Source organism: Lagenorhynchus albirostris, chromosome 17 (assembly GCF_949774975.1).
Source record: "Lagenorhynchus albirostris chromosome 17, mLagAlb1.1, whole genome shotgun sequence".
Classification (NCBI taxonomy): domain Eukaryota; kingdom Metazoa; phylum Chordata; class Mammalia; order Artiodactyla; family Delphinidae; genus Lagenorhynchus; species Lagenorhynchus albirostris.
In genome coordinates, this window is record NC_083111.1 from 21,542,418 (window position 1) to 21,569,589 (window position 27,172).

General features: G+C 43.3%; 2 protein-coding genes across 2 annotated transcripts; both read left to right on the forward strand.

Annotated features, from left to right (window-relative positions):
• The first annotated feature begins 10,958 nt into the window (after positions 1-10,958).
• Positions 10,959-12,382, forward strand: LOC132507934 (DPEP2 neighbor protein-like). The gene is made up of 2 exons (XM_060127719.1): positions 10,959-11,055; positions 12,123-12,382. The coding sequence occupies exons 1-2, from the start codon at positions 10,959-10,961 to the stop codon at positions 12,380-12,382; spliced, it is 357 nt and encodes a 118-aa protein (XP_059983702.1).
• Positions 12,383-14,290: 1,908 nt separating this feature from the next.
• On the forward strand, positions 14,291-17,388 carry LOC132507935 (dipeptidase 2-like). The gene is given in 11 exon segments (XM_060127720.1): positions 14,291-14,438; positions 14,531-14,660; positions 14,662-14,742; positions 15,064-15,149; positions 15,152-15,189; positions 15,481-15,610; positions 15,835-15,976; positions 16,278-16,347; positions 16,468-16,585; positions 16,588-16,643; positions 17,023-17,388. Coding segments are annotated over 11 exon segments (1,365 nt in total).
• The last annotated feature ends 9,784 nt before the right edge of the window (positions 17,389-27,172 follow it).

Consider the following 27,172-nt stretch of genomic DNA (forward strand, 5'->3'; position numbering starts at 1 on the left):
TTTTTTATCATAGATGTTTAAATTACTTTAACTCTTATTGGGATTGCTTGTTTTCCCTCATGAATGTAATCCCCTGCTCAGTAATGCACTTTGGGCCAATTCTAATCTCATTGCTATTATTTCTTCACAATTGCACACATTTTCCATATTTCATACACGCCAATTATTTATCACATATATTCATATGTTTATAATTAATTTTAAATTAGCTGCCTCTTATCTTAAAAGGTATAATTACTTTCAGTGCTCAAGTTATCAAAATAATCATTGCAGTATATCATAATATTTCCAATATTTCATAGTTTTATTCCTCCTTCCTTCGACCTTTTGCCCAGCTGTAAATATACTTCAAGCTCCTTAACCACATTTGAACTGTAAGAAAGTGTTAATGATAACATAAACAATTTAAAAGCAAAGAAAAAAAGAGAAGATTTTGCCCCTAATCTTCTTTTATGGAATTTTTTTTCTGTTCTTCCAGAGAAAATTCTCCTAGAACAGATTACAAACTACAAAAGGCCTAGGAAGAAAATTTGAAATACAAGGAAATGTGTAGAAAGACAAAAAGCAAGTGGCAGAAAAACTCCAAAGGTTTGGATGCTCAGTAAAACACCCTGAAGATTGCTTCTTTTTAGCATGTTTTTTTTATATGAAAAGTTAAACTATATCTCTCACCTAATAACACATTTTGAAAAGAAACTGCAGTGTCTACTGGTTTGAGTGAAGGTGGAAAGAGTCATGGGAGTGGGCCTTACCACAAATTCATCCTGATTTTAATCGTGGATGAAATGCAAAATAACGTGATACAAAGAAAAAGCAGTACTCTATAACAAAAAGACACAGTGTCTGCCACTAACAACATTTTTCACAAACTACAAATAATACTTTTATTTGAGGAGACTTTAAAGTAATGCCCCTTTTCAGGTGTTTTCCACCTCTGCTATCTTTGGCAACTTTTAAAAGTGAAAAAGACAACTGCGGTTAAACAGAAAAGGAAAAAATGGGGCTTCCCTGGTGGTGCAGTGGTTGAGAGTCCACCTGTCGATGCAGGGGACACAGGTTCGTGCCCCGGTCCTGGAGGATCCCGCATTCCGCGGAGCGACTGGGCCCGTGAGCCATGGCCGCTGAGCATGCACGTCTGGAGCCTGTGCTCTGCAACGGAAGAGGCCACAACAGTGAGAGGCCTGTGTACCGAGAAAAAAGAAAAGGAAAAAATGGCCACATACTTTAAAAAACAAAATACACAACAAATCAAAGCACACTTTGACATCAAAAAACAATTGTTCGATTAAAAAATCTGAGTATGGGAAGATGGCGGAAGAGTAAGACGCGGAAATCACCTTCCTCCACACAGATACATCAGAAATATATCTACACGTGGAACTGCTCCTATAGAACACCTACTGAACGCTGGCAGAAGACCTCAGACCTCCTCAAAAGGCAAGAAACTTCCCACGTACCTGGGTATGGCAAAAGAAAAAAGAATAAACAGAGACAAAAGGATAGGGATGCACCTGCACCAGTGGGAGGGAGCCGTGAAGGAGGAAAGGTTTCCACACACTAGGAAGGCCCTTTGCGGGCGGAGACTGCGGGTGGTAGAGAGGGGGAGCTTCGAAACTGCGGAGGAGAGCACAGCAACAGGGGTGCAGAGGGCAAAGCCGAGAGATTTCCACACAGAGTATCGGTGCCAACCAGCACTCACCAGCCCAAGGCTTGTCTGTTCACCCGCCGGGGGCGGGAGGGCCTGGGAGCTGAGGATCCGGCGGTCGGATGCAGGGAGAGGACTGGGGTTGGCGGCGTGAACACAGCCTGAAGGGGTTAGTGCACCACTGCTAGCCGGGAGGGAGTCCGGGAAAAAGTCTGGACCTGCAGAAGAGGCAAGGGACTTTTTCTTCCTTCTTTGTTTCCTGGTGCGCGAGGAGAGGGGATTAAGAGCGCTGCTTGAAGGAGCTCCAGAGACGGGTGCGAGCCGTGGCTAAAAGCGCGGACCCCAGAGACATGCATGAGATGCTAAGGCTGCTGCTGCCGCTACCAAGAAGCCTGTGTGCGAGCTCAATTCACTATCCACACACCCCTTCAGCGGAGCCTGTGCAACCCGCCACTGCCAGGGTCCCAGGATCCAGGGGCCACTTCCCCGGGAGTACGCACGGCACGCCTCAGGCTGCTGCAACTTCACGCCACCCTCTACCGCCGCAGGCTTGCCCCGCACTCCGTGCCCCTCCCTCTCCCGGGCCTGAGCTAAGCCAGAGCCCCCGAATCAGCCGCTCCTTTAACCCCGTCCTGTCTGAGCGAAGAACAGACGCCCTCCAGTGACCTACACGCAGAGGCGGGGCCAGATCCAAAGCTGAACCCCGGGAGCTGTGCGAACAAAGAAGAGAAAGGGAAATCTCTCCCAGCAGCCTCAGGAGCAGCTGATTAAATCTCCATAATCAACTTGATGTACATGCATCTGTGGAATACCTGAATAGACAACAAATCATCCCAAATTGAGGAAGTGGACTTTGAGAGCAAGATATATTATTTTTTTCCCTTTTCCTCATTTTGTGAGTGTGTATCTGTATGCTTCTGTGTGAGATTTTGTCTGTATAGCTTTGATTTCACCATTTGTCCTAGGGTTCTATCTGTCCGTTTTTTTTTTTTAACTTAAAAAAATTTTTTTTAATAATTATTTTTTTATTTTAATAACTTTATTTTATTTTACCTTAATATATTTTATTTTCTGCTCTTTCTTTTTTTCTTTCTACTTTTTCTCCCTTTTATTCTGAACCGTGTGGGTGAAAGGCTCTTGGTGCTGCAGCCAGGAATCAGTGCTGTGCCTCTGAGGTGGGAGAGCCAACTTTAGGACACTGGTCCACAAGGGACCTCCCAGCTCCACGTAATATCAAATGGCGAAAATCCCCCAGAGATCTCCATCTCAACACCAAGACCCAGCTTCACTCAACGACCAGCAAGCTACAGTGCTGCACATCCTATGCAAAACAACTAGCAAGACAGGAACACAACCCCACACATTAGCAGAGAGGCTGCCTAAAATCATAATAAGTCCACAGACACCCCAAAACACACCACCAGATGTGGACCTGCCCACCAGAAAGACAAGGTCCAGCCTCATCCACCAGAACACAGGCACTAGTCCCCTCCACCAGGAAGCCTACACAACCCACTGAACCAACTTTAGCCACTGGGGAAAGACACCAAAAATAACGGGAACTACAAACCTGCAGCCTGCAAAACTGAGACCCCAAACACAGTAAGATAAGCAAAATGAGAAGACAGAAAAACACACAGCAGATGAAGGAGCAAGATAAAAACCCACCAGACCTAACAAATGAAGAGGAAATAGGGAGTCTACCTGAAAAAGATTCAGAATAATGATAGTTAAGATGATCCAAAATCTTGGCAATAGAAGAGAGAAAATGCAAGAAACATTTAACAAGGACTTAGAAAAACTAAAGATGAAACAAGCAATGATCAACAACACAATAAATGAAAGTAAAAATACTCTAGGAGGGATCAATAGCAGAATAACTGAGGCAGAAGAACGGATAAGTGACCTGGAAGATAAAGTAGTGGAAATAACTACTGCAGAGCAGAATAAAGAAAATAGAATGAGAAAAACTGAGGACAGTCTCAGAGACCTCTGAGACAACATTAAACACACCAACATTCTAATTATACGGGTTCCAGAAGAAGAAGAGAAAAAGAAAGGGACTGAGAAAATATTTGAAGAGATTAGGGTTGAAAATTTCCCTAATATGGGAAAGAAAATAGTTAATCAAGCTTAGGAAGCACAGAGTGTCCCATACAGGATAAATCCAAGGAGAAACATGCCAAGACACATATTAATCAAACTGTCAAAAATTAAATACAAAGAAAACATTTTAAAAGCAGCAAGGGAAAAACAACAAATAACACAAAAGGGAATCCCCATAAGGTTAACAGCTGATCTTTCAGCAGAAACTCTGCAAGCCAGAAGGGACTGGCAGGACACATTTAAACTGATGAAGAAGAAAAACCTACAACCAAGATTACTCTACCCAGCAAGGATCTCATTCAGATTTGATGGAGAAATTAAAACCTTTACAGACAAGCAAAAGCTGAGAGAGTTCAGCACCACAAAACCAGTTTTACAACAAATGCTAAAGGATCTTCTCTAGGCAAGAAACACAAGAGAAGGAAAAGATCTATACTAACAAACCCAAAACAATTAAGTAAATGGGAATACATATCGATAATTACCTTAAATGTAAATGGATTAAATACTCCCACCAAAAGACACAGACTCGCTGAATGGATACAAAAACAAGACCCATATATATGCTGTCTACAAGAGACCCACTTCAAACTTAGAGACACATACAGACTGAAAGTGAGGGGATGAAAAGAGATATTCCATGCAAATGGAAATCAGAAGAAACCTGGAGTAACAATTCTCATATCAGACAAAATAGACTTTAAAATAAAGACTATTAGAAGAGACAAAGAAGGACACTACATAATGATCAAGGGATCAATCCAAGAAGAAGATGTAACAATTGTAAATATTTATGCACCCAACATAGGAGCACCTCAATACATAAGGCAAATACTAGCAGCCATAAAAGGGGAAATCGACAGTAACACATTCATAGTAGGGGACTTTAACACCCCACTTTCTCCAATGGACAGATCATCCAAAATGAAAATAAAAAAGGAAACACAAGCTTTAAATGATACATTAAACAAGATGGACTTAATTGATACTTATAGGACATTCCATCCAAAAACAACAGAATACACATTTTTCTCAAGTGCTCATGGAATATTCTTCAGGATAGATCATATCTTGGGTCACAAATCAAGCCTTGGTAAATTTAAGGAAATTGAAATTGTATCAAGTATCTTTTCCAACCACAACACTATGAGACTAGATATCAATTACAGGAAAATATCTGTAAATAATACAAACACATGAAGGCTAAATAATACAATACTTAATAACGTAGTGTTCACTGAAGAAATCAAAGAGGAAATCAAAGAATTCCTAGAAACAAATGACAATGGAGACACGACGACCGAAAACCTATGGGATGCAGCAAAAGCAGTGCTAAGAGGGAAGTTTATAGCAATACAATTGTACCTTAAGAAACAGGAAACATCTCAAATAAACAACCTAACCTTGCACCTAAAGCAATCAAAGAAAGTAGAACCAAAAAAACCCCAAAGTTAGCAGAAGGAAACAAATCATAAAGATCAGATCAGAAATAAATGAAAAAGGAATGAAGGAAATGATAGCAAAGATCAATAAAACTAAAAGCTGCTCCTTTGAGAAGATAAACAAAATTGATAAACCATTAGCCAGACCCATCAAGAAAAAAAGGGTGAAGACTCAAATCAATAGAATTAGAAATGAAAAAAGAGAAGTAACAACTGACACTGCAGAAATACAAAAGATCATGAGAAATTACTACAAGCAACTCTATGCCAATAAAATGGACAACCTGGAGGAAATGGACAAATTCTTATAAATGCCCAACATTCCGAGACTGAATCAGGAAGAAATAGAAAATATGAACAGTCCAATCAAAAGCACTGAAATTGAAACTGTGATTAAAAATCTTCCAACAAACAAAAGCCCAGGACCAGATGGCTTCAAAGACGAATTCTATCAAACATTTAGAGAAGAGCTAACATCTGTCCTTCTCAAACTCTTCCAAAATATAGCAGAAGGAGGAACACTCCCAAACTCAGTCTACGAGGCCACCATCACCCTGATACCAAAAGCAGACAAGGATGTCACAAAGAAAGAAAACTATAGGCCAATATCACGGATGAACATAGATGCAAAAATCCTCAACAAAATACTAGCAAACAGAATCCAACAGCACATTAAAAGGATCATACACCATTATCAACTGGGGTTTATTGCAGGAATGCAAGGGTTCTTCAATATATGCAAATCAATCAATGTGATGCACCATATTAACAAATTGAAGGAGAAAATGCATATGGCCATCTCAATAGATGCAGAGAAAGCTTTTGACAAAATTCAACACCCATTTATGATAAAAACCCTCCAGAAAGTAGGCATAGAGGGAACTTTCCTCAACATAATAAAGGCCATATATGACAAACCCACCGCCAACATCGTCTTCAATGGTGAAAAACTGAAAACATTTCCACTAAGATCAGGAACAAGACAAGGTTGCCCACTCTCACCACACTTATTCAACATAGTTTTGGAAGTTTTAGCCACAGCAATCAGAGAAGAAAAGGAAATAAAAGTAATCCAAATCAGAAAAGAAGAAGTAAAGCTGTCACTGTTTGCAGATGACATGATACTATACATAGAGAATCCTAAAGATGCTACCAGAAAACTACTAGAGCTAATCAATGAATTTGGTAAAGTAGCAGGATACAAAATTAAGGCACAGATATCTCTGGCATTCCTATACACTAATGATGAAAAATCTGAAAGTGAAATCAAGAAAACACTCCCATTTACCATTGCAACAAAAAGAATAAAATATCCAGGAATAAACCTACCTAAGGAGTCAAAAGACCTGTATGCAGAATATTATAAGACACTGATGAAAGAAATTAAAGATGATACAAAAAGATGGAGAGATATACCATGTCCCTGGATTGGAAGAATCAACATTGTGAAAATGACTCTACTACCCAAAGCAATCTACAGATTCAATGCAATCCCTATCAAACTACCACTGGCATTTTTCACAGAACTAGAACAAAAAATTTCACAATTTGTATGGAAACAAAAAAGACCCCGAATAGCCAAAGCAATCTTGAGAACGAAAAACGGAGCTGGAGGAATCAGGCTCCCTGACTTCAGACTATACTACAAAGCTACAGTAATCAACACAGTATGGTACTGGCACAAAAACAGAAAGATAGATCAATGGAACAGGATAGAAAGCCCAGAGATAAACCCACACTCATATGGTTACCTTCTCTTTGATAAAGGAGGCAGGAATGTACAGTGGAGAAAGGACAGCCTCTTCAATAAGTGGTGCTGGGAAACTGGACAGGTACATGTCAACGTATGAGATTAGATCACTCCCTAACACCATACACAAAAATAAGCTCAAAATGGATTAAAGACCTAAATGTAAGGCCAGAAACTATCAAACTCTTAGAGGAAAACATAGGCAGAACACTCTATGACATAAATCACAGAAAGATCCTTTTTGACCCACCTCCTAGAGAAATGGAAATAAAAACAAAAATAAACATATGGGACCTAATGAAACTTCATAGCTTATGCACAGCAAAGGAAACCATAAACAAGATGAAAAGACAACCCTCAGAATGGGAGAAAATATTTGCAAGTGAAGCAACTGACAAAGGATTAATCTCCCAAATTTAGAAGCAGCTCATGCAGCTCAATAACAAAAAAAACAAAAAACCCAATCCAAAAATGGGCAGAAAACATAAATAGACATTTCTCCAAAGAAGATATACAGACTGCCAAGAAATACATGAAAGAATGCTCAACATCATTAATCATTAGAGAAATGAAAATCAAAACTACAGTGAGATATAATCTCACACCAGTCAGAATGGCCATGATCAAAAAATCTAGAAACAATAAATGCTGGAGAGGGTGTGGAGAAAAGGGAACCCTCTTACACTGTTGGTGGGAATGTGAATTGGTACAGCCACTATGGAGAACTGTATGGAGGTTCCTTAAAAACCTACAAATAGAACCACCATATGACCCAGCAATCCCTCTGCTGGGCATATACCCTGAGACAACCATAATTCAAAAAGACTCATGTACCAAAATGTTCATTGCAGCTCTATTTACAATAGCCAGGACATGGAAGCAACCTAATTGTCCATCATCGGATGAATGCATAAAGGAGATGTGGCACATATATACAGTGGAATATTACTTAGCCATAAAAAGAAATGAAATTGAGCTATTTTTAATGAGGTGGATGGACCTAGAGTCTGTCATACAGAGTGAAGTAAGTCAGAAAGAGAAAGACAAAACCGTATGCTAACACATATATATGGAATTTAAGAAAAAAAACTGTCATGAAGAACCTAGGGGTAAGATAGGAATAAAGACACAGACCTACTAGAGAATGGACTTGAGGATATGGGGAGGGGGAAGGGTAAGCCGTGACAAAGTGAGAGAGTAGCATGGACATATGTACACTACCAAACGTAAAACAGATAGCTAGTGGGAAGCAGCCGCATAGCACAGGGAGATCAGCTCGGTGCTTTGTGACCACCTAGAGGGGTGGGATAGGGAGGGTGGGAGGGAGGGAGACGCAAGAGGGATGAAATATGGGAACATATTTATATGTATAACTGATTCACTTTGGTATAAAGCAGAAACTAACACATTGTAAAGCAATTATACTGCAATAAAGATGCAAAAAAAAAAAAGAACACTTGAACAATTTGTTTTTGGTTTTTTTTTTTGATGTTTTAGTTTAAATTTTATTTCCTGCCCCCAAACATCCATTTAGCACCCCCCCAGGAGAAGGAAAAGGGGATGTGACTAGCAATAGAGAGAAACTTTCTTCATAACAATGGCCATGGCAAGCTTAGGCACTTTGGGTGAAATCTCTATGGGAAGTACTGGTAGAGGGATAAAAGCCAAACTGACACAAAAGTATTGCTTGGTGTGCATTTCCAGGCTCTGCCTTCTTTCTCATCTCTTGGTGTCAGGCGGAGGAAGAGGAGAAAAAGTTAAACTTTTCTTATAAACTGGCAGAATAAGCTTATAATATCCTCTCACTATCTCTGCATAGGTTCTAGTCTCTGCAGCACTACATAAGTCTTGCCCAAAGTAATGAACAGTTGAAAGTCAAATGTAATACTTCACCAAACAACATAAAAATGCTTGCACACTGGAAGGGATTAAGTTGCAGAGAACACAAATGGACCCAGAGCAACTTTTGCCAAAAGAGAATATTGTGCTAAATGTACAGCCATAGCTCTTTTCCATATGAAGAAACAGTCAGAAGGATAAAAGAACTTGGTCAAAATCACACAAGTAAGTAGGACAGAATGTGGTCTGTCTGTCGCAAGGGTTGTGTTCTTTAACAACCAGGCTAGCTTTTCTCAAATCTGATTCATGCATAGAATAACTAAACACCTCTGTTTGCCTTGAATATTCCCTGTTTATACGTATGCCTGCTGCAGTTTCTCATACTGCCCACTTTGACTCCCCAAAGCAACTGAGAATACACAATAATTTGGTCACTCTATCCATGGACCACTGTGGTGGGACTGCCCAGGAAGCTTATTAGAAGTGCAGCTTCCTGAGCCCTACTCCACATCTAGATAAGTTTTCTTAGGGTTGGCTCAAGAATCCAGGTACAAGTCTTTTTAAGTGCTTTTGTGGAACCCCACAGGTGAGTCTCTCACTCTTGTAAGTTAATAAACCATTTATTCTGCCTCCGCCAGATGCCCAGCCAGGTCCTGTTAAGGTAGGAGTCCCCCCACCACATCAGAGGGATGCTCCCAGCCAAGTAATCTCTGGAGCCTTAGAGAGTCTGAATGGTCTCATGCTGGCCCACCTGCTCCTCCAGAGCATTCCCCTTCACAGTTTACATTCTACCACTCCCAAAGGCAGTCTGCTCCAATGGGGCCTGACTTCGTGTGTCCTAACGTGCACCCGCTGATTCAAGCAGTTTAGGAATAGAAGGTGCTGTGGTTTTCAACCAGGGTGTCCCAACCTCTAAAATGGTAGTCGAAGCAGTCTCTACCTCCTGGGCACATCGCCTCTGCAACAGCCCCAGTAAACGAATGTCCCATCTTTGCTTTTTCAAGGTTGGCAACAGGGAGTCCCCTCCTAATGAAGGTTCTCTCTCATTGCCACACTATCAAAGGCTGCCCCAAATGTTCCTTCCTGTGAACCTGATCAGGCTAAGGGCAGAGTTGTTTCTTTCTGTCTCTGAGTCGGACCAAATCGTCTTAGTGACACCTCTTCACACTGTTGACCATGTTTTTCATGGGAGCTGCTGCTGAGTCTTTATCTCATCCTTTCATGGTAGAGAGAGAGGATTCTAATGAATTTTACTTCCAGGGGAGAGGGGAGTGTTATGATTATGGTGTCATTTTGTATTATGTCCTTTTGTCATGAATTTGTTTTCAATTTCATGTTAAAATGGGCCCACCATTCCCACTTTGTGAGGTCATTCAGCACCCTCATTTCGCATCTTTAACATCTCTCTCAGTATCACTTGGAAATATTTGAAATGGCATGAGCTTGTCCTCACATTCCTATCAGCTGTAAATCCGGAGCCTCAACATGAACCTAACCATTGAGCCGAACACTTCTCCACTACCTTTGTAACACTGGCTAGGCCCCTTAAGCTCTTGGTCTTTTTAAGTCCATAGTTGTAAAAATGTGAAGGTGCTATGAATTTATATTTGGGGCAGGACAAGGTAGAGAAGAGTGTGTCTTTGCTTTTATTCTTCCAAACTGGAATGTCTTCCCTCTCTTCCCCGTGGGTCCAAATCTCACTTGTCCTTCACGCCCACTGCCAAGGAGCCTTCCCTGATTCCCCAGGCCACACAAATCTCTGCCTCTTACGGTCAGTGCCATACAACCTAGCTGTCTCTTACGTTAATCTTGCCTCTCAAGCCAAACTCAGAATGTGGGTCTCTCTTGCCCTCCTGGGGCCCCTGGGGCTGTGCCAGCCCACGGCACGCCCCACCTGGGGTGTCTACTAGGCTAGGGCATGGGTGGGGAGGCCCAGGGTGAGGGGCCAGGCAGAGTATCACTGCCTCCACCCTGTTCTTCTCCACAAAACTGCCCCTTCTCCTGAAGCCTGCCCCTCAAATCAAAGTTTCCATATATGACCTCACTGGGTAGTGATGACCTCACAGGCCTTCTCACAGTTTCCATGGCAGTGAAACTGTGGACATGTGCTGCCCTCAGAGAAACTTCCCTACCAGTTCTCCACCAGATACCAATCTCTTTGGTTGTCTGAGAGAGAATGTGTGACCGGATAGTGTATGTGTACTCTAACCTGTGCTCTGTTCCCTGGGTGGGCACTGCAGCAGCTACACCCAGACCGGGCATCTCTACAGAAGGTATGGTGTACACACAACCTCCCCTGGCTGACACATGTTCCTGTGGGGCTTGCCAACTATGTACACCTGAGCACTTACCCAGATGTAGGTAATAACAGTGACCTGGGACGCCTTCAGTGACCCACAAGTGAAAGGTCATCCCTGGACAAGTGTGCAGGACGGTTCTGAGCTTTATAAATGTAGCCTTCCCCTTTGGGCTACAGGATGCTTGCATTCAGACCCTTTCCTGATTGGCCTCTTAGCAAAAGACAAGTGCATTTTTGTTGGCAAATGGTACATGCAGCAGTTTGAGGAAGAGGGCCATTCTTGAACCGCACCTTCAAACGCAGGCACCTCTGTGCTATCACGTAGGCGTCTATATCAGTCCCCTCAGACACATCCCATACTGAGGGAGAGGGTGTTGCCATATTGATGGGAAGACCGGAAGAACCAAGGGGGGTGATGAAGTGCTAATGAGACTGGAGGGCTGAGGAGATGGTGTCCCAGGAGGCTGGTTGACGTGAGCCTAGACTTGGTACCCAGAACCGGGTTCTGAGTCTCCTGATCACTCTGCCTCAGTATTTGGCCTTGTTCTGATCTACATAAAAGTATTAGAGGGCTAGAGTTCAGTGTGGTTGAAACAGGCAGTATAAATGGAGGCCCAAGAGGGGTTGCCAAGGTGGGAGTGGTTCTTAACCAATTTATATTAGATTATTCTTTTTCCAAAACTTGAAGGACACTTCCATTAAAGCCTCAGAAGTGACAGACTGCAAGAAATGTTTTCTATGTGGTGGAAGGGAGAGATGGAGAGGATCATGATTGCCATTATTTTTGGGTTCTACTGTTTTCCCTGGAAACGGTGAAGAGACTTCCTCATCTGCTACAGCCCTAGGCTCTAGGGATTGCTTTTGCAGCCAGTGTCCCTTCTCTAGGGACTCATAGAGGTTATGGGCCAAGGCTGTGTTTTGGACGTCAAGTAGATTAAAGGCCTTCAGCCGGAAACTGGGAGAGACATGAGAGAGGGAAATTCTGGCAGGAGACTGTGCACAGCAGAAGTGACTGATCAGTTCTGATTTTCTTTGCTGTAGTAGTGGCTCCCGTTTCTCCTCCTACACCTGGTCACTACCATGTCCTCTACCGCGGGTGTGGAGAAACGCAGTTGGGCCGGCATGGGGAGACATACTGCCTGGTTGGTGGCTACCGGGCCTACGGCGATGTTCCTTTGGCCACGCCAGCAAAGGTGGAAGCAGAGAAGCCAGTCCCCAGACGTGCTCCCAAGAGAAAGCACTCTCCGGAAATGCCGGACGAAGACCTGGGTTGCTCCAGACCCAAAATCCGGCGATTGTAACATGGTGCCAGGAGTTGGACCCCACAGAATCTTGCAGGTGAGCCATCCTGAAGAGAAGGCAATGGTTTAACTGCCTAAGGCAGCGAATGCCTCTTCCTGCACTGACCCCACCCACACACCCACTGCCACAGATTAGAACCTGCGTCGTTCTGTCTGAGCCTTCCCCAGCCAGGAGCCTCCTTCTACACTAAACGGCCATAAGCCAGGAGCCTCAGAAACTGAGGTTTGTAATGAGAGCCTGCCCTGAACATCCCAGGGCTGAAGCTGGCCTGGAAGAAAACCTGACGTTCCTCTGCTCAATCCTCAGGGGCCCCTTTGTGAGCTGAAGTAAGCAACGTCTATGCTCTTCGAGCCAAGGAGGATGCAGGAGCAGAGACAGGGTGCAGAGAAGCCTTAGCAGTCTACAACATGGGATCCTGCCCTGAGCCTTTGTCAGCGGCCACCACCACAAACCAGGGGGGAGCTGGGATTTTTGAAATGGAAAGCAGCAGTCTGTGGCTTCCCAAAGAGCCTCCTGCCTGAGGTGTCAGGAGGCAGGATAGAGAGACCCAGGAAGACCTGCTCCCTGAAGCAAGAACAGGATGGAGAGTCAAGCAGCACGCACCCTGCCCCGAGGTTCACATGCTCCTTTATTGCCAGCCCTTTCTGTCCCCAGTGGGGTCCCTTACTGCTCAATAAAATGTTTTTGTGTAACAGATTTCTAGGGTCACCAGTGCTCAGACTTAGGTCACTACCCCTGCGCTAGGCACTCCTGCCACCCGGGAAAGGTTCCAAAGGTGGAACAGCTCCAGGGGGTGCCAAGGATCAGAGCAAAACTTGAGAGGCTGGGGATGAAGGAGTTTGGGCACAGCCCCTAAAGCATCTCAGTGGTTGAGCTTCTGTGAGAAGGCACATCCCCAGTGTGTGTGTGTGTGTGTGTGTGTGTGTGCGTGTGCGTGTGTGCGTGTGTGTGTGTGTGTGTGTGTGTGTGTGTGTGTGTGTTGAGGGGAGGGGGTCCCTAGAGGAGGCAGCTGGGGGAGGGCCTGAGGCTGGAAATGGGGAATGGCGTGCGGCCTTTGAGCATGCACAAGCACTTAGCCCTTGAGGTTTCTGGGAAAGCTAGAGCCACAAGGGCCACAAGATAAGGCAAGTGTAGCAGCAGAACCCAGGTGTCAGGTCTTCCTCAGAACCTATACTTCTCCACGAGGCCGGGCCTTCCACGCTGAGGTAGGAGGGATCCTGGCCAGAAGGTCAGCCAGCAGCTCTGGGAGGAAGGTTGCTGCGGTGGGGGCTCTGCTGCCATGGAAACGACTTCATTTCCTTCCACTCAAGTAGCCTGCTGACCGGGTTCCTGCTCTGTTGAGTAAAAGGGTCGCTGACTCTCCCCAGAAGGTTGTTCAGTTCACATCCCAAAAGTCCCTCTATTCAGGCCCTGGGGAGGTGTAGAGACTCCTGAGGGCGCTCTTTCCTGAGGCTGGGTGACAGAAGTGGGGGAGGTTCCTGATAGTTCCCAGGTGCTGGTTGAAGTGCCCAGAGAATGGTCATGCAGGTTGGGGAGTCAAGTAGGTGGAGAGAGAAGGTCGGGGGCAGAGGGCCCCTTCCTGAATCCAGAGCTCACAACGTTACCCTCCCCCATTTCCAGAAACTATCTCTTCCCCCACACCAGCCCCCATGGCCCAGTACCGGGAAACCGGGAGCCCAGAGCACTTGTGGCCACAGAGACACTCGCACGCAGCCCTCGGGGTGGGCGGGGCCGGCTGCAGGCAGATGGGGACGAGGTGTGCTCCCGGGAGGCCTCGGGCTGAAGGTGGCCCTCTGAGAGAAGCACCCCAGCTTGAGCAGAAAGGTTAGAGGTGGGGGAGAGCAACCTAGGGCGCCCCCTCGGAGCAGTGGGAGTGGGAAGAGGGGCGGGGGCGGAGGGAACCCGCGATGGGAGGCGAGTGGGCTCTCAGCAGAGGCCAGCTTAGCCCGCGGGAGCTGCCTCTGAGCAGGGGGCGGGAGGGCAGTGCCGCCCTGTGGCTGCCCGGCTTCGCGGATCGCGGCTCTCCGCACACGGGTCGCTGGGTCCTGTGCCTCTGTATCCCCTCCCTCACCCCGCCCCCCATCGCGAGGCCGCGCCGCTGGGTGGCCTGAGTCCACGGGCAGAACCCCATCGCCCGCCCCTCTCAGTCCCGCCTCTGCCCACCTGCCTGGCCCTGCGCAGCTTGCGGCCCGGGGAAGGTCCCCGCGCACTCAGCCAGCGGCCTCTGCTGTGTCTGCTGCTCCTACTGGGTCTGCTGCTGCGGCCGGTAACCCGTGCAGACCACGCCGGGCACCTCCAGCACCCCAAGTCCGCGGGAGCGCACGCGGGCCCTGATGCGGGACTTCCCGCTTGTGGACGGGTGGCTGCAGTGTGTGCGGGCTGCTGGGGGCCGGTGGGGGCCTAGCCTGGCCCTGGGCAGGGGAGGGGGTCCGGAGCATGCAGAGCTAGTGGGGAGGCTCCCTCACACCACCCCTGGATGTCCTGTCCATCATCTACAGATGCCCTTCCCCTTCTCTGTCATCCCCTCCCTGGTGGGAACCCCTCAGCCCAGGCCGCAGCTGCTCCATAGTCTGTGTGACAGTGTGAGGTGGGGACACCCAGGCTGGCCCAGGCCTGGCAATGTGTCCTGCCTGATCTCAAGACCTAAGGAGCCCACCCATTTGCCTTGACCTCCCTCCAGCCACAACGACATGCCCCTGGTCCTGAGGCAGTTTTATCACAACGGGCTACAGGATGTTAATCTGCGCAATTTCAGCCATGGCCAGACAGGTTGGACAGGCTGAAAGATGGTCACGTGGGTGCCCAGGTACCAAAGGGACACACAAGGTGCCACCATGGCTGCTGGGGAATGTGGGGCCCTTTGGGGGCCTCAGAGACCACAGGTTAGTCACATTGGAACTAAGTTACCACAGTGACCTAGAAAGTGCCATGCCATGGATGCTGGGGGCTACAGGGGTCACAGTGAGCCAGCCTGACGGGCATCCAAGCACCACAGAGAAAGCAACGCATTACATGTGACTTCCGGGCACAGTGAGCGCTGTGCCAGCTGAGCCCCAAGGAGTTCCAAAGCCCAGACTAAGCCCTGGCCTTCCCTCAGTTCTGGTCAGCCTACGTCCCATGCCAGACCCACGAACGGGATGCTGTGCGCCTCACCCTGGAGCAAATTCACCTCATCCGCCTCATGTGTGCCTCCTATTCTGAGCTGGAGCTTGTGACCTCAGTTAAAGGTAGAAGGGGGACTTCCCTGGTAATCCAGAGGTTAAGACTCCACGCTTCCACTGCAGGGGGCTCGGGTTTGATCCCCTGTGGGGGAACTTAGAGCCCTCATGCTGCGCGGCACGGCCAAAAAAACAAACAAAAAAAGGTAAACAGACTGGTGGTGGTAGGTGTTAGGGACTTCAGTAAGCTTCCCCTGCCTCTGAAAATGATCATCTGACCTACCTGCCCTCAGCTCTCAACAATAGCCGGAAGTGGGCTTGCCTCATTGGTGTGGAGGACGGCCACTCACTGGACAGTAGCCTCTCCATCTTGCGTACCTTCTGTGCGCTGGGTGTGCACTACGTGACACTCACCCACACCTGCAACACGCCCTGGTGAACACAGTGCAGGAGGTAAGGGCCCAGTGAGGCAGGGATCTGCCCAAGATCACGCTGGGGCCCAAAGCAAGTTTACCCCTGGGATCCGGCCCTGAACCTGGGGTGGGGAGGGGAATGGAGGTTTGCAGAACAAGACTGGATCCCCAGAAGGGCCCTGCTACTGCCAGGCACAGCCCAGTTTGGGTCCCTCCTCTTGCACCAGGGAGTTGCAGGTGTAGACGGTTCGACAGAACCTCTTTCTAGGCTCTTGTAGCCAAGTCATGGCCACCAGTCAGACTGCCTCCTGGCCATCCTGCAGGGCACAGAGCTCAGCAAAGGGTATCCGCCCCTTCTACAGCAATGTCAGTCGGCTGACCGGCTTTGGCGAGGTAAGAACCCAGGTTCCATACCCTGCCCCACATGAATGTACAGCCTCACCTGTTCCCTACAGATAAATGCACACAAGATAAATGCAGCCCTGATGCCCTCTCCTCATCCTGTCCCTGCAGAAGGTGGTGGCAGAAATGAACCGCCTGGGCATGATGGTGAACTTGTCCCATGTCTCAGATGCTGTGGCACGGCGAGCCCTAGAAGTGTCACAGGCACCTGTCATCTTCTCCCACTCAGCTGGCGGGGTATGTGCAAGAATACTCGGAATGTTCCTGATGATATCCTGCAGCTTCTGGTGAGAGACTGCCCTGGCCCTCAAAGCTAAAGCAAGAGATTCAAACCAGGAGCCCTTGAACCTGAGCCTCTTCTTCCTCAATTTCCTCAAACCCCAGGTTAAATATCTTCTGCCCCCAAAACCCATGGTCCACAGCCCCTGAACTCTTGAGCCCTAGGTGGGGGTCTAGGTGGTAAGATACTCCTCCAAACCCGGAAACCCAGGGCCAAGACACCACCCAGACCAGGGCTGCGGCTCCTCCATTCACACAAACCCAGAGAGGAGACGACTCTGACCTCAAAGCCGGGGCTGAACACCTTCCTCACAGGGGCCGAGAGAGTGAACAGGCAGGTGGCTGTGCTGGGGGCCAAGCTGACGGCCCACCGGTTCGCCCCTGCAGAAGAAGAACGGTGGCATCGTGATGGTGTCCTTGTCCGTGCGGGTGCTGCAGTGCAACCCGTTAGCCAACGTGTCTACTGTGGCAGGTGAGCCTCACCCTGGGCTCTCTGAAAACTCTGATTTGGAGCTGAAGCTGGGTCCAAATTTGGGGAGGACTTCAGAAGAGCCCCAGGGGTTTGACCCACCTGTTGGCAATAGGTGCAGCTCCCAAAACCCCAATAATGGACGGTACACAGCACCTTGGTGCCAAGTGGGACTGGAGCCACGGAATCAAAACTGCGATACCGATGGGTATCAGGGAGGCTGTCAGACACTGCTTTATGTCAGAAACAGAAAGAAAATATCCACTATCAGAGCTGTTGTTTGACTGACTTTTTTTCACATCTTTCTGACAAAATTCGTGAAGTTGTGAGTACCACAAGCATCATTACACTTCTGTTCAAGATGTAATCTCTGGCTCAGAATCATTGTTTAGCTTCTGTATATTAGATATGGTATAATACAGACCTTGCAGTACACGAAGGTCTGTATTAGTCTGGTTGGGCTGTTATAGTGAAATACTATAGACTGAATGACTTAAACAGCAGAATTTTATTTTCTCACAGTTCTGGAGGGTGGAAGTCCAAGATTAAGGTATTGAATACCATAAGAATTGGTTTCTGGTGAGAACAATCTTCCTGGCTTAATGATGGCTGTCTTCTTGCAGTATCCTCACACAGCCTTTCCTCTATGAGCAGAGGGAGAGAGATCTCTGGAATCTATTCCTCTTCTTATAAGGACACCATCAGTCCCTGTCAGATTATTACCCCATCCTTATGAGGACCTAAAGGAACTATCTCCTATCTTCTACAGTAAAATTGAGAGGGGCTTCAACATATAATTTTTGGGGGGACACAATTCAGTCCATAACAACATCTTAAGATAGCTTTCTCTGATTTTCAGTCTCTCATTAATACCTTCCTCTTTGTCTAGTAATTATTCAAGTTTCCTTAATTATTATTTTTTTTAATTTTCTTACATTATCCCTTCCCTTTAAATGCTCTCTTCACTTCTTAATTGGCATTTCTTGGAAATGAAGGCACCTTTCCTCACAATGTATTGATTACTCTCCCCACTGTAACACAGCGTCTTCTCCCATGACTTTCCTGAAATGGTTCCATTTTTTTCATAAAAGTTTAATCATCAAACCAGATGGTTTATTTTAAGTTCCCATAGGATTTTCCCTTTGGGAAACAACTGACTCCATTAAATGGTGCTTCTTTTAAAACTACCTTCCTTTATGTTTCATAGCAATCTTATGATTTCTGTTGGCATACCACCTAGCTTCTTTCTGTTCATTCTTTTTATTTTTTTTTCAGTTGTTTCTCTCCTCACTCCTTAGCGCTAGATACTACATACAGTTGGCCTTCTTCTCATCTCTTATATACTCTCTCTCTTACTCCAGCAGCTTTGTTTACCATTAAGTATATTATCTGCCAGGCACCTTCCATATGTTACCAACATCTCTCCCTCTGTCTTTGTCATTTCAGCCTTTGCTCTGCTCTCTGAGCTCTCACAGGGAGATCTATTTAACACAGGAATCTCAGTGGAAAATACTAGTAACTTATTTCTCTACTAAGTAAAGCCCTTACCCATCACATGATCCTGATCCATCTTGCAGCCACGTCATCTGGACTATGTGACCTCCAATGTCACAATAGCAGAGGACCAGATAAGAGGGGCATTGGCTCCTAATGACCTCAGCTCAGAAGTGATACACTGTATTCTGCTTCTTTGCCACTGGCCACAACTAATCAAAGGAAAACAGTCTAACTACAAAGGAGGATGAAAAATGTAGATAAGCACATAGGATATTTGATGAGCACTATCTCGAGGTGACATCACCTCCCATCAAACTTTTATTTCACAGAGAAAACACAGACTATAAAGCAAAAACACCCCTAAATAACTTTTTCTCTTTACATACAAGGATAGCTTTTCTACATAGTTTATAAATACCTATTCTCACTTCCTCAGTATCTTCCATTCATTTCCCCATCTCATTGGTATTGTTAAGGTTTTCCTCTTTAGCAATTTTATTTTGGCCCCCTCCCATTAAAAAGCTTCCCCCTCCCATTAAAAATTACTCTTGCTTGATGCCAAGTAATTCTCTAGCTACCTTTTCTCTCTTCCTAATTTCACAGTACAGTTTATCAAAAATTGTATTTATTCTCACTGTCTGTATTTTCTTATCTTTATGTACCTCGTGACTCACACAATTTTGCTATTTTCTTCTTACTTATCTGCACTGGAATTGCATTCACTGACATTTAATTTGTGATTAAATTGAATGAATATTGTTTGGTCATTATGTCACCTTTCAGCAATCTTTGATTTTGTTGATCAAGTTTGTCATCTCAGAAAAATCTTTCGCCTTAACAACAGTAACATCTTAATCTGCTACTTCTTCCTCCTGCCTCTGGACATCCTTATCTCTTTCATTGGGCACTCTCACTTTGCCCTCTCCCAAGAGATGTGTATTTCTCAGAAGCTCTCTTCTGCACTTGATAGATGGTCTCATCTACTCTTATGATTCCAGCCACCATATATATCATAGATCTTGACCTAAAACTTATATATCTCTCTCCTGAGTCTCTTACAAACCTAACTGCCAACTGAAAAACTCTACCCAAATATAACATGGACACTTAAAATTAATTATGTGATGTTACTGAACGATTAATTTTACCTTCAATACTTACTTCCACTATTCATCTCTCTACATCATTTATACCACCACTATTTGTACAGTTGTCCAAGTTGGATACTGGGGAAACACTGAAGACTCTGGACTCTGACAACCCTCAGAATGGGAGAAAATATTTGCAAACGAAGCAACTGACAAGGGATTAATCTCCAAAATATATAAACATAAATAATTTGTAAAATCTATAAGCAACTCATGCAGATCAATATCAAAAAGAAAAAAAACAACCCAATGAAAAAATGGACAGAAGACCTAAATAGACATTTCTCCAAAGATGGCCAACAAACACATGAAAAGATGCTCAACATCACTAATTATGAGAGAAATGCAAATCAAAACTACAAGGAGGTATCACCTCACACTGGTCAGAATGGCCATGATCAAAAAATCCACAAACAATAAATGCTGGAGAGGATGTGGAGAAAATGGAGCCCTCCTACACTGTTGGTGGGAATGTAAATTGGTACAGCCACTATGGAGAACAGTATGGAGGTTCCTTAAAAAACTAAACATAGAACTACCATTGACCCAGCAATCCCACTTCTGGGCATATACCTGGAGAAAAGCATAATTCAAAAAGATGTATGGACCCTAATATTCATTGCAGCACTATTTACAATAGCCAGGACATTGAAGCAACCTAAATGTACATCAACAGTGAAATGAATAAAGAAAATGTGACACATATATACAATGGAATATTACTCAGCCATAATAAGGAATGAAATAGTGCCATTTGCAGAGACATGGATGGACCTAGAGACTGTCATACAGAGTGAAGTAAGTCAGAAAGAGAAAAACGAATATTGTATAATATCACTTATATGTGGAATCTAGAAAAATGGTACAGATGAACTTATTTGCAAAGCAGAAATAGAGACACAGATGTAGAGAACAAACACATGGATACCAAGGGTGGGGGAAGGGGGGTGGGATAAATTTGGAGATTTGGATTGACATATATACACCACTATGTATAAAACAGATAACTAATGAGAAACTATGGTATAGCACAGGGAACTCTACTCAATGCTCTCTGGTGACCTAAATGGGTAGAAATATAAAAAAGAGGGAATATATGTGTAGGTATAACTGATTCGCTTTGATGTATAGCAGAAACTAACACAACATTGTAAAGCAACTATACTCTAATAAAAATTAATTTAAAAAAATAAAAAAACTCTGGACTCTGTATAATCATCCCTCACCTTCACAATTAATTCAGTAACCAAGTACTGTCTAACTTAAATTCCTACTATCTCTCAATATTGTCTACTTTTATTCAAGCCTCTTGTCACTACTTGGTTCTGAGCTACATTTTCTCTTATATATGGAACATAAACTGTCTCAACTTTTAACAGAATAAATCTTTTAACAGAATAAATATTCATTGAGTACCTACAACACTGGTAAATAAGGACATTGTTCACATGTAGTTTACAATGTAGTAGGGGAAATGAACTATAAAATATAACTATACCTCTCATAGGTAACTGGACAGCCAAGTTTTATAAGAACACACAGAAAGGAAATTTAATCTCTAATGGAAGTTGTGAAAAGCCAGAGATTCAATGCTTATTCTGAAACTTATATGATGAGAGTGCATTAACCAAGGATTGAATGAGTAAAGAATCATACAAATTGATGACATAACCTGAGAAAGTTCAGCATTAAGAGAAGTCTAACCCTGAAGTCTATTGAGTATTGCTGAAAATTTATGGAAGAAGGAGATGCTAAGCGTGTGTGTGTGTGTGTGTGTGTGTGTGTGTGTGTGTGTGTGTGTGTGTGTATAGTATAATTATGACAACTCTTAGGGATTGTTCCAATCAGAGTTTAAGGGAGGGGAGAAGAGTAAAGAATGACTCTCAGTTTCTTGCTTGGTTAATTGGGATTAAAACAGTTTGCAATAAAAAAGAATTAGCTTAAGTCATTTAATCATTTTAAGTGCATTCTGAATCCTATACAAATAAGTTTGAGAAATTTAAGAAAATTGTGTTTCCTTAAGTTTTGCATATCTTTTGTTATGCCATGTAAATTCCCTTCTTTTCATATGATTAAAGAAAAGTTATGAAAAAAGTAAGAGAGAAATGAGAGAAAATAAGATCTTATGAAAAATTATGAATGGTCTTTATCTGTTTTTGTGCTTACTGTAATTTCTTATTGTTTATTTCTCTATATACATATTCTGAGATATCTTCTCAGACCTGCTGAATCAATCTATGAGGATTAAGTTTAACTAATCACTCAGATGAACCTAAAATTGGTTCATCTACAGGAATAACCAACATAAGAGAGCAGTCATGGTAGTCTCAAAATTAGAGAAGACTTCCCAATTATTCCCATTATGTCAAAGAGAGAATATGAGCAGGTACTTCAAGTATCCGAACTTCATATGATTAGATTCTGCAAAAGCATTTTAAATAGAAAAAATACATAGAAGAAAGGTTAAGACAAAACTTCCCTAGGATAAAATGGATCCCATATTTTCACCAGATGCCTTTACTTAGGAAAAAGAAATGTTAAAGAATTGTAACAGTATCCAACCTGGAAAACAAAATACAGAAATTTTCACCACTAAGCCTGAGCTCAGTACGACTCTGATTTAGTATTTTTTCAAGCCTTACACAGCAGTCTCTATTTTTAAAATATTTATAAGTAACCCATTTTGTAGGAAAACACCTATCTTTCATCATATGAATTATGACACTTTATACTTTTATTCCAGCCTAACTGTTATACTTTATTTTCTACCATTTGGCAACATATACCCTATGCTCTAGTCAAAAAAAAATCTCATTTACAATCACTTAAATAGACTGTGTTGGTTCTCAAGTCCAGGATGTTCCTCTGCCTGGTATGCCCCTGACCTTCTCTCCACGTGGAAAATTCCTACTGACATTCAAAACCTAATTCCAAGACCCCCTCATTGTTGGCATCCTCTTCAATATCCCCTAGCAGGGTTATTGACTCCAAGTTCTGTTTTACAAAGTTACATTTTTATGATCTATTTATTTAATAGCCTATCCCTATTCAATTGTAATGAGTTGTTTATGCATCTCTCACACTCTCTTTTGAGTTCCCCTGGCCTTTATTTTTTCTTTTATCTCTTACCTGTAAGCACAGTGCTTGCCCCATAGTATGTGCTCTACGTGTTGGCTGAGTGAAAAAAGACACATTTTAGCTCTAATCATTTGTGAAATTTCATTTAAAATGACATCAGATTACCCTTTCTTTCTTAACTTAATTTCTAGTACTATAGAATGTACACTCAGAACATCGTCAGTGGCCTACAGAAACAGTGTTCTCACTGGACTTCATGCATATAGTCAGCCCCCTTATAACTTTCTCTGGCATACAACAGCCAGACATGTTCTTAAAAAAAAAAAATGTACCAACCCCTCACCTATTGGAAAACTTCCAGAAGCTCTCCATTCCTTATTGTATCTTTTCTACTTGATTTTTCAAATACCTCTGTCTTACTTAATCTAGTCAGAACTGCCTTTTCTACATTTGGCTTTCATTTTCAATTTCATTCATATCATTATCTGCACTTACCCATAGAACCTAAGCATATTTCAGTTTCTTATGCAAGTTTCCTCACTAGAGGTCAAAGGGGCAAGGACTATTGTGATAAAATATTAAATAAATAGACGATAGGACTTTGTTCTATTGGTCTGGGAAAATTACTACCTGAAACAAAATAATTCTGGGAACTGAAGGGATCAGACCAGTCAGCTTTGTTTACTTCAGACTCAAATCAATGACTTGTCTTAACCTGAGCTCTGGTTACATTTAGAAAAAAGTACTGTAAATACAGTGAATGAGCAAGGCCACTATCTGAGACGTGTCTGGGTCCTTAGTATAGTAACTGGGGGAATGGTAAGCGTTGGTCAATGTTTGCTGATTGATGACTCAATAGATCTGGTTAAGCCTCACCATCAGAATTCCACATTTTTTAACAAGCTTCTCAGTCTTTTCATCCTAAAGAAGAAACTAAAGAAAACCAGATGACAAGAATTTCAAATTGTAAAATATCCTGGTTGTCAAATTTAAATAGGGATATCCTGTGCAATGGAGAGGCTGGCTGGTGCCAATTTCACATTTTGTTCTCTAGTGTCTGGGCGAAGCCTGCTCTGCCAGTGAGCTCACAGGTCGAGAGCACTCCAGCTTCCACAGACACCTGAGAATCTTCTATTTTTCATGGTGTTCCTGCCTTACCTAAGGGAAGGACTATATTCACAATGAAAAGAGTTATGATTAATCACCAGTAGAGAGATTCTTCCACTTTCCGGGTGCCCACGTTAAGAGTCTGGTATAGTCAACACTCCCTCTAACATAGATCATGTATTGAAATGAGAAAACTATCACCTAATATAGCCAGAGAGATTAAGGGAGTTGGCCCAGCTGACCCCAGGAGACACCTCTAATTCAAAACCTAAACCATTAACATAGTGATTGTGATCAAGAAGACTTACAGCACATAATAGATTCAAAAAGCATATTAATCCACCTCCGGCAACACTGCCAGTTTAAAAGAATGATTAACCTTCTCTCCCACTTGATTCAACCTGGCTATGTATTACACCACTCTAAATGCCAGCAGACTCTATGCTTATGGCTTCCATTCGGTAGCACTTAGTATACACGAAAACTTTCTTCAAGAAGTAATTACTTTTGAACCCATAAACATTTCAGTAGGGAAAAGAGCAAAAGAAAGGAGGTGCAAGTAAAGGGAACTAGGAAAAAATAAGAAAATACCCTCAAATATAAACATGTTGATTCAAAAAATAATTTAAAGGGGATTTAAACGATACTAGGTGAGCATTTATTCTGTTTCTGCTTTAAATAAAGCATTATGTTCTATTTGTTAGGTGTTGTACTTGTTTATTATATAATGTCTGTTAAAAACCTCTTGAAAGAGATGTATTCATTCTGGTATCCTAAGCACCTACCTGGATGAACAGCACAAGCAATGGGAAGTCATGGGACATAATGGACCTTGCAAAGGCTCTGGAATCCATCTCTTACTTACGGTCTTTGAGACTCAGGCTCCTCCTCTATGTAGTGTTCCTAAAACTTAGTGGAGATAGAACACTAGGGACACAGAAGGTCAAAGTAGGTATTTACTACTACTTTTCAAATATCTTCCTTGAGGAAAACAAATATATTTGATTTGCATTGAGGCTTTCTTGTGAATTTTATTCTTCTAAAGAAGAATATTTTTAGTGAACAATTTATTCGTTTGCCTCCCTGTGCTACTTTATTGACAATACTCGGGTACGGGTGGTTTTCTCTCAAGCAGTTACCTGCATGTGATTTGTATTTCCTAAAAGCATGTTTTCCTGCTCTTTCTTTCCACCCCATCCCCACTCTACTTAAAATATTGTGAACCTCTATTAAAATGCAAAGAACCCTGGGAAAATAAGGAGAAGCAAAATGTGTGTCACTGCCAGCTCTGGTATGCATATATCAGAGGCTAAATTATAACTGATGAAGACAGAAAGGGGGCCCATATCTGTCTGACTTCAGAAATCAGAAGTGTAGCTACTACAAGCTGATGAGTTGGAACTCAGATCAAGGCCTAGAGTGGAGAGGAGTCTTCTGATCAGAAGGGGAAAGTAAACAAAGGGCAGCGTGTAATTAGTTAATAATAAGTAAGAGAATGACTATGGTGTTTTTACACAACAGGATATAATATTGAAATAAAATCCCCCAAAGTGACACAGAAACATAATACAACCTCTTAAGCTACAACCCTTCCTAAACCAAACCATACCATTCTCTTCACACAGCCTGGAAAGTCAAAAGAAAGGGGATACTGATCTGCCTCACACTGGCATTAGAAGCAGATCTAGTTTTAATGAAGTTTTATTTCATGGACTGAAGTTTCCCCCAAAAAAGGGTAAGCTTTTTTTCTCAAGAAACATCACTGTGTAATAATCAAGGAGCCAGGGATGGTGGTATTAATTGTTCTAAGTACAGGGATTTGTTTTGCAGAAAGAAGTACCAATCAGAAAGAGAATTGACCAATAATTACTTAACAAAACTGCTTCAGAAGTAGATTACTAAATCTACTTTTAGACTAATTGATAGTTAGAAAAATCTTATTAAGTTTATCCATTTAGAGGAAATCTGTGCAAGCCTTTGAAACCAAGAGGTGTTGTATCAAAAGAGATAAGGTCACTAGACACTTATGTAAGAGCTACTTCTTCCTCAAATGGCCACCATATAGTCATGTCTGACTATTACATTACCAAGAAGTAACAATGCATCTTTAGGAAACTAGTATGAAAGAGAAACATAATAAGATTTTTTGCAGGTGACTCTTTGATCTCATAGGTGTGTGTTAATTTTCCAAAGTTGGGACTGGATCCTGCCTTTAGAAAATGCTCCTTGAAACATCGCATTGAAAATCTTCTCTTTTACTCCTGATTGTAAACACTGTATGTGTTTTTAAGAAGACCAATAAAAAATATGGACTATGAAATTATTTTTCCAGTAGTGAAATTGTGGAGAATACAACTTGCATTTCTATTGTATTCCCGCAAAAAGAGGAAGTTCTTTTCCACAAAGACTCTCATCAATGTGAACTCTGGGAGAGAAGTATTTGTAGTTGTCTCATGCTTTGTGGTGAGAGACTCGCACTTTTTCCCCTGTCTCTATTGTGGGAAACAGGGCACACTTGGGACTGAGAATTCATGCTGTGGTAGGAAAACAAAGAAGCGAAAAATACCCTCACTAACACTGCTCTTTAACAAGTTCAGCGAATGGGCTTCAGGCATTCTAAACAGCAGCAATTAAAAAATAACTGTAAATTTCATACATTTCTTCCAGTAGGATGAAAAGCTGAGGTATGTTAACTTTAATTTTATGGTTTGGGGGAATGCAGAGTTCGATTACTCCCTGTCAAAGCAGGAATCAGCCTCTTACAGGGAATAAGTGCTAATTAAGAAAAACAGAGTAAGCATGTTATATTAAGTATATTTGTTTCTTTCCTGTGCACTTTGGCTGCACAAGCTCTAACCACAGTTTCCGGAGCGACCATCAATGCTCCCTAAGAATGCCAATGCAGTGTTCCTTCCAGTCAGTGGGGTTCAGAGACCAGTCAGAATGCTGATGCTTTCCACAAAGGAGCTGGGGCCAGGGAGGCAAATGCAATCAGGGAATATTAAATCTGTCTTGTGTGCCTGCTACAAAACAGTGTCCTCTGAAGACTACTCTATCCCTTCTTTGCTTTATACGTGTATGTGTATGTTTGTATATGGAAGCTTTACAAGTCTCTAATAAGAGAAAACTGAAAATGCCCAGGAAAAAGACACAACTGCTTCAACAGAGAAAGGCCTCTCTGTTCCAGTTGAAGAGGATATAGAGTTAATAACAGGAAATATCCATCCCCTGAAACTGT